At 38.6% G+C, this 14,565-nt stretch overlaps 1 protein-coding gene across 1 annotated transcript in view; it reads left to right on the forward strand.

Annotated features, from left to right (window-relative positions):
- Positions 1-1,608: 1,608 nt before the first annotated feature.
- Positions 1,609-14,565, forward strand: part of LOC104035783 (cadherin-10) — a 69,401-nt gene continuing 56,444 nt past the window's right edge. The window contains exon 1 of the mRNA XM_075706101.1: positions 1,609-1,839. Within this exon, the coding sequence (XP_075562216.1) occupies positions 1,609-1,839 (231 nt within the window). The remainder of the gene's footprint in view (positions 1,840-14,565) is intronic.

Consider the following 14,565-nt stretch of genomic DNA (forward strand, 5'->3'; position numbering starts at 1 on the left):
ATCCTCCTGAGAGAATTTAACTCTGAAGACAAAAGCTGGTTCCTGACCTGAATCTGTTCAGTTATTAACACACACACACATGCACGCATACACAGTCTTTTAACTGTAAGAAATCAATACATTTCATAGGCTTTCCACCCTATCCCCTCATACTTTATTGCAAACTCTTTTAATCAACACAGGCTTATTGGAAATTTCTTAAGTAGCACATCAATATCAAACTGAAACTCAGAAAGAAAATCTGAAAGTTTTACATAGCTGTACTTCAAAAAATAAAAAATATGATAGTGAGCTATAGTATAATGTTATTGAAACCAGAGGACACATGGGATTGCTGTGTGCAATGTTACTATCTATCAAAATCAGAAAAGAGGAGAAAAAAAATCCCCAAGCTTTTTACTACTTGAGTTTTGTGCCACATATGGAAGAATATACAAGGAATTGTAACCACCATTCATGTATTTTGTTTTCTGTGGACATGCTAAAAAAAAAAAGAAAAAACACCCTGATTAAAATTTGCAGAAACAGTACCCTGTTATGAAGACAAATCATAGGTTTTCATGATTTACTGAATAAAAACATTACCAAATGATCTCACTAGCAAAACGTGTTAGTCTTTAAATGCTGGGATGGAAGTAAAGTGAAGAGATCCTGGCTAAATTTGTCTTGCTGAAATAACATCTCATGGTTCTGTCAGAAGAAGGAAAAACTAAAAGAAAATGAAGCAAAACAAAAAAAAAGAAGTGGAGACAAAACAAAGATGGAGAGGCTTGCCTTCTCTCTGCAATATGACTTCCACAATCAGATTAATTTCAGTACTTTCCAAAATTATTCAGGATACTTGCAAAACAGGCCCTCATTTTTTAAATACTTCCTACACTTTAAGGCTAAGTTTGCATCACTCCATATTGCGAGATCTTCTCAAGAACTTTTTCTATTTAAAAGTTTGCTTCTTGTCATGTTGTATTTCTTCTGATGCATATGATGTTCTCTTTTACCATTTAAAACACCCTAGAGAACTGGTGTGTTACCATTTCCTCATTTCTAAAACTACTTTGTGTTGTCTTTTCAGTCCTCTTGATAGTAAGGTTAATAAAACACTGGAATTCTTGTAAATCAAATAGGGTGGAAAACATTTGAAGCAAAGGCAGCAGTATTTAATGTGTAAGTTTCAGCAATATTAATCCCTCAGTCTATATAAAGAACACTCTTAGAAGTTCCTAAATTGAAAGATTTTAATAGGGAAATAGTTGATCATCTCAGGGCACTCTTTCTTAGGAAGTGTTTTGACAGCAGCTACCTAACATATTCACAACATTCTCCCTATCTGGATAACCTTTATATTCCTAACCAGGTTGCTTTCTATGTCATAATGTTTTGTATCTGCAGAGTACAGTGGCAGGGATGTTGTACACTAGGGAGTGAATGCATTTCAACTTACATTGTCTCTTCTCTGTATACTTTCAGGATTTGGATACTATGCACAGTTCAGAGATGAGCTGCTGGAAATTGCTTGGGTGCATCAGCAACTAGAGACATAAAGAGCAAGTCAGGAAAAAACTAGACTCCATCGCTGACCAGCCTGAAGAGCATCAGCAGTGGAGAACTATGACAATACAGCAAGTCCTACTACTTCTGCTGCTCTGGATGTGGCTGCTGCATCCCTGTCGTACAGAAATGCTGTTCAGAAGGACTCCTGATCTCAGACCCAAAAGCTTTGGGGGGCGTGCATCAGGGAATGATGGAAAAGCAATTCACCGCCAGAAGCGAGGCTGGATGTGGAACCAGTTTTTCCTTTTAGAGGAATACACAGGATCTGATTATCAGTATGTAGGCAAGGTAGGTCTCATTAAGATTTTGGTATAATTGTCAAGTTTACTTATCTTTCCACAGAGCCCTAGTTTCTATGTTTTATTCTAATGCATAGGAAGCAGATTTCCAGGCAATATATATATATTGTTTGTCCTGCCAGAATCACTAAATTAATATTGCTAAAGTTATTCAGAAATATTTGAATGAAACAAATGAAGATATCTTTGACAGATTTGTTTGCTCTAGCACATCGTTCCTACCAGCAGCCCACTCAGTATCTCTTCTGTATGAAAACATAATATAAGTAATTATAAAATTCTTTTTCAATACTTTCTCTTTGAATCTATCATGTTTCATACAAGATAACACATTCCTTTTCTGTGTTTATGTTTGAAGAATGTAACCTATTTTGAAGAAAAAATACTCTTACTCTTTAACGCTCCCTGAATTGCAATAAACTGCAGTGACTAAAATTCATTGACGACCATGTGATAGAAATGAGGCAGTTAGGAAGTGAACTACAATAAAGTCAACAGAACTGCACATATGACTGTAGCATACTAGATGCATACATAAAGGACAATGGAAATGTCCTTTAAATTATTTTCAGTTGATGCTTATGTTTTGCCATGCAATTTAATGAAAAATATATAACATATAATGCCACAATAATATCCAAACAGGCGCAAGGAATTAATTCAAAATGGTAATTTGCTTGAAAGTGGAAGTTAGTGTCAGCAGTAATGGGTGGTGATAAACACAGATATTTCATTTTCTATACTACAGATTTTCATTTTTTACATGGTTTTGAACTGCCTATGTCCAGTCAGATTTTAGGTATCTCCAAAGGTGGAGACTCCACAATCTCTCTGGGCAACATCTTCAAGTGTTTGACCACCTGCTCAGTAAAAAGTTTGTTTCTATATTTAAAGGGAATTTCCTGTATTTCAGTTTGTGCCTACTGCCTCTTGTCCTGTCACTAGGCACCACTGAAAAGAGACTGGGTCTGCCCTCTTTGCACCTTCCCATCAGGTATTTGTATACATTAATAAGGTCCCTGCTGAGCCTTCTGCTCTCCAGGCTGAACAGTCCCAGCTTTCTCAGCCTCTCCTCATATGAAAAGTGCTCCAGTCCCTTCATCAGCTTAGTGGCCTTTTGATGGATTCTCTCCAGTAACTCCATATCTCTCTTCTACTGGGGACCCCAGAACTGGACACAGCACTCCAGATGTGTCTCACTGGTGTTGAGTAGAGGGGAAGGATCACCTCCCTTGACCTGCTGGCAGTACTTTGCCTAATGCAGCCCAGGATATGATTAGCCTTCTTTGCGGCAAGGGCACATTGCTGGCCCATGGTCAGCTTGATGTCCGTGAGGATCCCAAGCTCTCTGCAAAACTGCTTTCCAGCCAGTAGGTCCCCAGCATGTACTGGTGCATGGGATTATTATACTATAAAATGCTTCTTCAAAGAATTAAGAATGTTGGGGATTTGATAAAGGAAATGTTTATTAAAATTTATGAAATTTAAATACTAAGTACAAATTTAAGAGTGCAAGCTTATGAATGAGTAAACTGCCTTTTTGTTTCCACTTTTTATTTGTTGCTTTGAGACTGTAACTTTAGCACTAGCATTTAATGATACAGCCATTTCCAAAGTATGTTGAGAGCTTTGTAAATAGTCCCTATATTTATTTTATACACTTATCAAGTGTAAAGTCCTGCCTCTCAAGTGTTCCAAAGTGTTTAAGCCAGTTCCTCAGTCCAGGCCAGACTGATAGGTTATGAAAATTGACCTTGCCCACAAAATAAGAAGTGTCACTGTATCAAAACACTATTCTATTGTATTTGGAAGTGTATTGTTCCCAGAAGTCCCAGGAAATAAATAGTTTTGCAGGGCACCCTGAATTTCAAATTATTTAGGCTCCTTCAAAAACCTGCTGATTGCTTTTTTTTATTGCATTATTTTTGAATATTTATGATCCCAAATCATAAAGTGTGAGTGGTGTCACTTAATAATTTTCTTCCAGGCATGAGTGAAGGAAGACTCTTTGGAGGGAAAAGGGTTAACATTTTTATAGGCTAACTCATCTGCATTTGAAAAAGAGAGATGTTGATAAACACAGAACTACTTTGGCTGAGAGAAAAAAAGTGTTTGCAAATGGGAAGTGACAAGTAAAGATAAGTAAAATGGCAAATAAAAAATACAGAACCGAGAAGAAACTTGAGGAGCAGTTAGGACCGCATTTTCACCTTTTTAGCTCTGGTTAGAGAAAAAAAGTTACTCATTTGAGCAAGCAAATTTAAAATTAACCTGAGTATACAAAGTTGCCCTATAGTAATTTTCTGAGAAGTTTGGGAAAAGTGTAGAAAACACATGCATGGGGAGAGTTTTACACAAAATAAGCAAAAGGAAACAGAAATTATATGTGGAGCTAAAAATTGATTGTTACTCTAATTAATGTTTTAACAGTCTGATAGACTAAATTCTCAAATTATTAGAGAAAAAAATAATTAATTATTAAAATCATAGTACATAAACTACATAGTAGCTATCTCATTTCCCTGGTGTTGCACATACCTTTCCAAAGGCCATCTGTGTTGTATAGTGAAAACTTTTCTGGATTTTTCCTTTTATCTGACTTTATCCAAAGCCAAAATGATTTGGGTAGGTGGGTGACATAAAATGCCATCTTCCTGTTAATTTTGCTGCAACGTGTTTGGAGATGGTGTTTGGAAATTATGTGACATAGTAAGAGCACAACTTAGAACTCAATGATTCGTGGTCAATGACCAGGAATGTTTGTCATGGAGAGGTCTCAGTCAAAAATAAGTACTAAGTGTGATCTTTAAAATTAACACTAATAGTCAGGTGACAAACATGCCAGTGAAATGATCAGCAGAAATTCCAAAACTGAGGCTACCAGATTCATCTGGATTTGTGATTTACATCTGCTTGCTTTCTGAGCTCATGATTGATATATTTTTTCTTGTTTCTTATCCTGCATCTATATATCTGTCAAGGGAGCTTGAAAACTTTTGAATATCACATTACTCTTAAAACCAGTGTCTACAATTCACAATGCAACATATGCATTCATTTATTCACTGTTTAAGTCAGCTTGAGAAGGTTCTACTAGAATAGATGGAAATGAGGTTCAATGAATGAATGGGGTACGTAATCCAGTAACAACAGAAGAGTTCCTTGTTTAAGTCAACTATGTTTGTGAAATGGTGGCAAAGTCCATATTGAGTGATTATGGACATCCACTAGTTGCTTCAGGTCAGTATTTATTATTATTATAAGCAAAGAGGATGGTCATCCTTTCCTTCATGTAATACACAGCATCCTGAGGGTAGAAATCAAAACTATGTAAGTGGATTTTGTATATGCAGAACCTCAAATAATAATTACAGCAGTAGTTTCTAGTAAAGGTTAAGACCATAAAAGAGCAGTGTGGGAAACCAGACCTTGGTGTATTACACAATTTATCTTTGATCTATCTTTGAAAAAATATACTAGGAGACAGTAATTCTGAGAAAAGTTACTTTTCCCAATTTCAGAGAAACATTGCAGGGACATTCAAAAAGAAGCTTAAACCTCGTATTCAGAAAAGACATTTTATTCATATGTGGGGTTAGAGTTATGGTTAATACTTCCTTTATACTTTTTTCTGCGTAGAAAGTCTATATATGCTCTATTTTTCTTTCTTAACATACCGAAAGCTGATCCATAATTTTTATTTTTTTTTATTAGTAGATCGTTTCAAGGCCCGTTTATTATTTTTCAAATTGTCATGGTTTAGCCCCAGCCAGCAGCTAAGCACCACGCAGCCGCTCGCTCACTCCCCCTACCCCAATGGGATGGGGGAGAGAATTGGAGGAGTAAGAGTGAGAAACACTCCTGGGTTGAGATAAGAACAGGTTAATAATTGAAATAAAGTAAAATAGTAATGATAATAATAACAAAATAATAATAATGGTAATATTAATATACAAAGCAAGTGATGCACAGTGCAATTGCTCACCACCCGACGACCGATACCCAGACAGTTCCCGAGCAGCAATCACTGCTCCCCAGCCACCCCCCCCCCCAGTTTCTATACTGAGCATGATGTCACATGGTATGGAATAGCCCTTTGGTCAGTTTGGGTCAGCTGTCCTGGCTGTGCCCCCTCCCAGTTTCTTGTGTGCCTGGCAGAGCATGGGAAGCTGAACAGTCCTTGACTAGCATAAGCAGTATTTAGCAACAACTAAAACATCAGTGTGTCAACAATATTATTCTCAAACTAAATCCAAAACACAGCACTATTTCAGCTACTAGGAAGAAAATTAACTCTATCCCAGCCGAAACCAGGACACAAATAAAGTGGTGCAATTACAAAGTATTACACGGTTTCAAACTTGTTCTGAAAAACTTCAATTTATTTTAAGTATATCCAGAAAAAACATACTTCTTTTAAATCTAAAAGTTATACTCTAATAGCTGTTACCTAAAGGAAGCACTACTGTGTACCAACAGTGGTTTAATCCATCATCATTCAAAAATAAATTTACAAATAAATTCTTCATCCATATTAAAGTTTATTTTCCTTAACTCAAAAAAAGCCTTAAAGACAGCAATCCCAAAAGTGGCATTGCTTTTAGACACCTCAACAAGAGTGTAGTGTGTAGCAAAAGTATGAATGGAGCCTAGGACAGCTTACCACAGTCATAAAAATATAAAGTAGGGACGCCTCAGATGTTGCTTGTACTCTAGTTAAATGTATATGTATTGGTATTATAAATACACTGTTTTAAGTTAGTAATGTTAGTATTCCTCATATTGCTTAGTATTGTTAGTATTGCTTAGTATTGCTTCATACAGTCCATAACCCAATGAGAAATATTTTGCATAGAATCTGGCAACATCAGAGGTAAAAAGATGCATTTTCCTGAAAGTCCATATTCTGTCAACGTAAAAAGATAAAGATTAGCTAACATCAGATGTGCACAGAGTTGCCACTGTTGGAAAAACAGTCAGTTTTAAGGAAATATTAACCAAAATAATTTTCTGAAAGAATTGAAAGCCAGAAACCATTCTGGGCAGGAATTTTGAATGGACTTTTCTTTCTGATGCAGCAGCTACCAAAACCACTGGTTTTGGAGAGAGTAATACATGTTGTAAGCATGTTGTCTTGATTTCAAAGGGTTTGCCATCAAGTGGGACAGAAAAAAAGATCCCAATGAAATGTTGCTGTTGTAGTGGTAAGATGAATACTTACCAAACCCTTTTAAAAACTTCTGTATTTTGATTCCTGAAGAGTGTTTCTACCATAGCTCTCTATTTTGTAAAGACCTTTGGTGTCATGAGAGATTAAAGAGTAGGATTTTTAATTGAAAGTGCTCATATGCAGGCATAATATTTGGTGTGAAGATCTGACTGAGCATAAAATGCCTTCCCTTTCAGGTGAAGGGAATCAACTCTGTGGCACTGAAGTTCTGTAGAGGTTGAATTTTCATCTAGAGCAGATTCTTGTGACAGGGATCAATAAAGAAGAATGGAAAGGGAGAAAAGATATTCTGCAAACTGAATGAATGAATTGTGACCTGCTGTGTCTAAACTCAGCTGCCAAGGTAGAAGGGGACAGCTTGTCCTTTAACAGTTTCCACTTCAGATTTTTTTGGTGTAACTCTACTGGATGTAAAAAGCAAGTTGTTCACAGCTGTGTATCTTCAAAAATCTTACTGAAGATACCACAGTGTGGTGGAATTGACACTTGAGGGACAACAAGATTTAGCAAATTATTTTTTCCTCAGCAAGACTTAACACATAGGCTGTGAAGAGGGTTATTTCAGGCACCAATTTATGGCAAGGATATGAAAGCTTGCTTTTGGGGGTACATGTGTGGGCTCCTAAATATTTCAGCACAGGTCAAGAGTGTCAGAGTGAAATATGTTTTGAATTATTTTCTTTTTGAAGGACTGGTTCTTTTCTACTTCTTCTTGTAGTCCAGAACACAGGAACTATGATGACTTCTCAAAACACGTGGTACAACCGTTGTTTTCCTTTAACATCAGAGGCATCAAAAACTGTCTGTAAGGATGTCCGGGAGGTTGATTGATTCTCAGTGAGTGAGAACTCTGTTGGGATCCAGCTCAGTAAGGAGTTTATGACTATAACTAGTTAGATTCATCATTTACTCTAAATTGAAGTGTGCAGAGGGTTTATATTTTCTGTTTGCAAAAGGACTATTCTCTTGGAAACTTCAGCGTATATTGGAGTCTCTGACTTGTTGCTTCATTAAACAGCAGCAGAAGGTACCCGTGGCAAAGACCTGACCTGGCTGAATAGTAAGTTTTTATGCCCATAAAGAATGAATTGTTTGTTATCTACTGTACTGCATGTATCCCTGCAAGACACTGGGTTTGCTGGATGACACAGGACAGAATTGACAGTCATTAAGGAATGCAATGGCTTTGCAATATCCATTGGTCTTTTAGTGAAGACCGAAAAAGCCACAGTCATGTCATGTGCCTGAATCCAAAGCTAGATATATTTGCTCAAAGGCTGTGGATTCCCAGCCCTGAACAGATGTCTCTGCATATGAGTTTCTTAAAAGTGTTGGGTAACAAGGGAAGAGGGATTGAGTCATTTGGGTAGGACATACTGAGGGCATACTCAACCCAACTGCTTAAGGGGATGATCCCCAGTGTCCCAATTACCTGATGGTAATTTTGGTCAGGTATGCCAGGCACTGTAAATGAAAGACCTAAGTGAGCATTTACGGTTGCCTCTTTAGACTGGCAAATCTTGGAAAAGGTGAAAAAGAACAGAGACCTACAGTGAAACTCCAGTGCTTCACAGTGAACTAGTACTGGAATGGATTACTGTCCTTTTAGACTTTTTTTTAGGGGTGCAGGCCACATCCGACAGAGATAAGAGTAGATGTTCCAAAGCAGTTTTGCCCTTCTCGGGGAGTTTAGTGTCAGTATTTGTTCTGTTAAGGATCAATGTGGGATGTGTTGAATGCCTCTCTGCTTAAAATCTGTCCTTAAAGACCAAACAGGCAGACTGCTTTGGGATTGTGCTTTTTCTCTAAAATGGTAAATTCAATAGGACTGTTCATCCAACCAGAACCACCTAGCATTGCAAGAGACATCTTTCATAAAACCAATGGGGCCTCATCAGGTGCTGGTAGATCAAACTGTCAAGTGAGGCATTAAATGAGATACAGCACATATTGGGAAAGAAAGGAAGAAAGGAAGAAAGAGAGAAAGGAAGAAAGGAAAGAAGAAAGAAAGAAGTGAAGGAAGGAAGGAGGATATAGGCAAGGGTAGCAAAATGAAACCAAAAAAAACTAAAAAGATGAAAAAGTAGCCTAACTAACAGTGGTGACATTCAAACTCTAGCTTAGCAGAGAAGACCTGGTTTGACAGAAATGAAAGGCAGCATGTCCTATATTTTTATTACTGTATGAGTTGGACAGAAGGGAAAGAGCTTAGACCACACCAATGCCTGTATGGATGCTGCTAGGGAAAAACAGTCTGGCTAACAGCACTAATCTAGTTGTAATCAAATGGATATGTCTTCTTTCCCAACTGGTATGGTGAAAAGAGGGGAAGCACCACGGTGCCAGGTTTGTATCTGCATCAAATCTTCACTGGCAATGAAGTCTGTGCCAGTTCCAGGCTCACGTCACGTATCCATACATAGCTAATGGCCAGAGGACCTTGAGTCACATTGTAAGTGACGGCCTGGTGAACAAAGTGAACCATGGTCCCAAGAAGACAGAAACCACTCTCTGAGACTACAAGACTCCAAATAGAGAAGCAAGGCAACCACATAAAAAAGAACTGTAACACACTAAATTGCTTGGGTAGACACATGTATGTCTTAGGTAGACACATGTAAATGTGCTTGTAGACAATATCTGGAAGTTAAACACTATGCTTAGTCCAGGATCATAGAATCATAGAATGCTTTGGGTTGGAAGGGACCTTTAGAGGTCATCTAGCCCAACCCCCCTGCAGTGAGCAGGGACAGATTTAACTACATCAGGTTGCTCAGAACCCCATCCAACCTGACCTTGAATATTTTTAGGCATCAATGGGGCCTCCACCACCTCTCTGGGCAACCTGTTCCAGTGCTTGACCACCCTCATTGTAAAAAACTTCTTTCTTATGTCTAGTCTAAATCTATTCTTCTTTAGTTTAAATCCATTATTCCTTGTCCTGTCACAACAGGCCTTATTAAAAAGATTCTCCCCATCTTTCCTGTAGGCCCCCTTTAAGTACTGGAAGGTCGCAATAAGGTCTCCTCGCAGCCTTCTCTTCTCCAGGCTGAACAACCCCAACTCTCTCAGCCTGGCCTCAAAGGAGAGGTGCTCCAGCCCTCGGATCATTTTGGTGGCCCTCTTCTGGACCCGCTCCAGCAGGTCCATGTCCTTCTTGTGCTGAGGGCCCCAGAGCTGGACGCAGTACTCCAGGTGAGGTCTCACCAGAGCAGAGTAGAGAGGCAGAATCACCTCCCTCGACCTGCTGGCCACGCTTCTTTTGACGCAGCCCAGGATACGGTTGGCTTTCTGGGCTGCAAGAGCACATTGCCGGCTCATGTCCAGCTTTTCATCCACCAGTACCCCCAAGGCCTTCTCCGCAGGGCTGCTCTCAATCCCTTCATCCCCCAGCCTGTACTGATACCGGGGGTTGCCCTGTCCCAGGTGCAGGACCTTGCACTTGGCCTTGTTGAACCTCATGAGGTTCACACAGGCCCACCTCTCCAGATCTTTTTTACTTCTATGGGTACAGTTTTATACATAATTTGCATAATTTAAAAAGTCATGATATCTGGAAGAGTTATAGTGGATGAAATGGTATATGATCTCTAAAAGTTGTATTTGCTCAGCTTTCAAGCAAATACTAATTTGATAGTCTGTGCTTATTTCTCCTTGGCCTCTATAGGACCATAAGTATTATATAGCTTAACACTGTTAATGGTCTTTAATTGAAATTTAAAGCATGGAAGCTGCAATAGATCTTGAAAAACATGATGTGGTTTTAATCACTATTCTTTTTTTCCGCTTAAGGAAAACAAACTAAAACTGCATGCCATTTCTTGTAGGAGGTGCAAAGTAGAGGAATCTGCTCATTGAAATAGCTCTTGGAACATTAAATTCTGCTAAACAGAGCTATTGAGCAGTTGAAAATTAAATGGACTTTCTAGTTCTTCCCGACCAAAATGACCCTTCACAGGCATTTAAAAGCTTTCTGTTTCAAGTATGGCTCTAACATATTACTACTGGTACGTTTAATTTCTGAGGTAAAGCACTACAATGTATTTCCTATTTGCTATCACCTCACAGGCAGCTGCACTTTTGCCCTTCCTCCCCCAGGCTTTCCCCGAGGCGCCCGCCCGGGGCTGAGGGGCTCAGCCCTGCCCTGCACTGGGGCCCTGGGAGCCGCCTGGAACCGCCGGGAACCGGCTGGAACCGGCTGGAACCGCCTGGGGCCGGCGCGGGGCAGCCCTGGCCGCTCCTCGCAGGGGCCGCCTGGCAGCACCCACCCCCCCCGCCCCGCTGCTGCCGGCACCTGGGCACCTGCACCCTATATGATAACATACTTACCTTATGTATATTAAAGCAGTTTTTTGTTATTTCCTTTTCCGTGTGTCAACAGATCTCAGTACTGTAGAATCATACGCTATGCTCATGCTTAATTTTAATCTGCTGTGAGTGCTTCACAAATAACACTTTCAAAACAGTGTGGGGATTTCACTTCATGATTTTCTACATCCATCTAATTGCTTTCATGTGCTTACCCTTTTTCATGTCTACTCAGAAACTAATGCAAATATGTGTAGGGACTGGTAGCTGAATATTGTTTCCTCTTTTTCTGTCAAGTAACTGGAAGCTGCATCTAATGGTGTTCAGTGCTACAAAGTAGTATGGTAAATCCAAGCCACTGGGAATGTATGAATGGTTTAATGAAAACTTGCTAGTTTTGATACAAGAGTGAAGAAGATTATTCAACTTCTCCATTTTCTTTACTTTTTTACACATTGATACTTGACTGCAAGCCATTTATCAATATACTCCATTTTTGTTTTCAAAGAATAAAAGCAGGTGCATTGCGACTGTAATTGAGAATCAGAACATGGGAACTCAAACTGTGATATGTCAGAGAGATTTTGTGTGTGTTTGTGTTTTGTTTTGATGAGCATGCTTTAAGTTGCAACTAAGGCAGATTTTCTTCTCTGAGTGCAGGAGATGTCTACAACAGTAGCGGGTGGTAGTTACAACATAAATAATTCATGGAATAAGGCTTTGTTCTGGTGTGACTTTGATGAGAAGTGATAACAGGATTGAATGGTCAGTATGGTCCTACTAGTCACTGGGGTAGGTTTCCTGCCACTGCCTTTCTCAGTCTCTGAGAAAACTATTTTAAAATGTTTGACATATTTTGTCCCCCTAATAATCCCAAGAGCAGTGATTTGCCATTTTGAAACTAATTACTAAAAGAGACAATTCCACTCTGTGCAAGCATGAAGTGCAACAGTGTTCATCAGTGGTCAGGAGGATTTAGAGGGAAGAAAATCTAAGTTATGGGCATCCTTCCAGTAGGTGTAAAATCACCAGTAAGATGCATTTTGCTGCCTTCACGGAGAAGCGTTGTAACTCTCTTGGGTGGTTTCCAAACTGAGAGTTTGCACATAGTTATGCATTGCACTTAAAACAGCATCATGCTTTAAAATATATAAGAAACAGGGAGGTACTTTAGTCTGAACTCTCCAGTTCCTTTCAGTTCAATTTCTCTTTCAAATTTAAAATTGTGTCTGCTTGTCACAAAAAGATACTCCAAAAAGGAAAGAACTGATAAAACAAATTATTTATATTCAAAGCCATAGCTCAGGAAAAGTAGAGTCCACTTCATCATAGTACATTCATTCACTCAAGGAATTAAAAACATAATAGAAAAAGGACCTTTAGAAATGTTTGACCTACACCTTGTTTGAAATGATAAAAGTATAAATAGCCCATAGTTTCAACAGCAATTCAAAGACTGACACTTTAGGGGCTTTTTTTTTTGTCTCTTGATTTTTTTTTTTAAATCAGATGCAGATGACCTTTTAAATATCCTATATACACAGACAGCAAGGAAGAGCTGGGGGTAATACTGAGGGAAAATTGGTGACTTGCAACAAAATACCCATGAGGGAGAGAGTTCTAAGAAGTTAAACGTTGATGTTTACCCTTTTAAAATGTCTTCCTGCTGGAAGCTTTTTCCTTATAAGAGTGTTTTTGTCTTTGAAGATAATTAAAAATAATCGGAACCAAAAAGGTTGCAATGGCAAGTTCTTTCAAACCCTCCAATGCCTTCTGTTTTGAGGCAGTAAGTAGCTATACAGTCAATATATCTGAAGTCCCTGGCAGACAAAGTAGGATTTATTTGCAAGAGTAAAACAACATCATTGTCCAACTCATCAGTGTTACTTCCTCAGACTAAATTATTTCTGTTTCCTGAGCCTTTTAACAGCTGTTTACTGGAGAGTGCTAAAGGAGGACTGGACCACTGAGGGGAAAAATTGCCCTGTAATTTGACAATATTTTGGTCTGTAGCATTTTTAAATGTGCAACCCTAGGTGAGTTCATATAGTCTTCAAGTCTGAGAACAGAAGCTGTCTTGTTTCATTTCAAAGATCCAGTTCACAGACCATCCAGTCGCTGAAACACAGGTGCAAGGTACCTTACATGTCTGAATACACCTAAAAACTTAGAAAGGCGTTAATGAATAATTAGGCGGCTTGGCGTGCTAAAAGACATTTCCAAACAGACTGTATGCAAACATCTAGATGTAAAATATGAGCTGAAAGAAGGAAGATTATGTTCTGGGATATTCATGATATTGTACTTTTGAAAACTATGTGGTTGCAAAGATTACTGCCTGCACTGTAAGAATCAGATGGCTGGGCATACAAAATTTCTGTGGGAAAAAATTCTGGATACTTTCAAGAACATGTAAAAATTGAAGAAAACCTCAGTGCTCAATTGCAAATCTGTTCATCCCTTCTCTTCCCCTTTTCCTAGTTGTAGAAAAGCCTTGCTCCTTACAAGGAGCTTACACTGATACTCTGTGCCTTTCTTCTATTTCTTACATCTATGGTCTTCAGTCCAGTTATGCTACCTGGATTTAGCATTATTATTTTACACACAATGGAGACCCACACCGAATTAGCTTTTCTTGGGTAATTTTTATTTAGGCAAAAGTGTAGATACTCTCCCTGTTTCTGAACTTTGTTCAGAACTTTCCTTTCAACTTGCCCACATATATATCTTAAAGCAGTGGTGGGAAGATGTGAACATATTAAGTTTCCTCTTGAAGTAAAGTTCGAAGTAATCACACTGTGTCCTTCATTGCCAATATTTTGGTGACTTCTGATTTATTTTATTGCCCAAAGAATGGTTGTCCTTTCTTAATAATTCTCAAGCAAATGACATTTTTTAAGACAACAAGGTTGGAAGTAGAGGTTGGACTTGATGATTTGAGATATTTTAGGGTGAAACTGTGGTGGCAAATAAAACCCCCAAACTAGAAAACCTACTCTGTAGAAGAACTTAGAAGACTGCCATTCTGAGCATTTTGTAAAGTGGTTGCATGATACAGTAGAGATGATCATGCAGAATACTTTGTCTCTTCCTCATCCAAAACCAGCTGAGCAAAGAAGCAACCTCTTTCCTCCCATGTAGTTTAGGAACTGTTTTATGTTATGAAAATGCTCTTCC

Source organism: Pelecanus crispus, chromosome 2 (genome assembly GCF_030463565.1).
Source record: "Pelecanus crispus isolate bPelCri1 chromosome 2, bPelCri1.pri, whole genome shotgun sequence".
Classification (NCBI taxonomy): domain Eukaryota; kingdom Metazoa; phylum Chordata; class Aves; order Pelecaniformes; family Pelecanidae; genus Pelecanus; species Pelecanus crispus.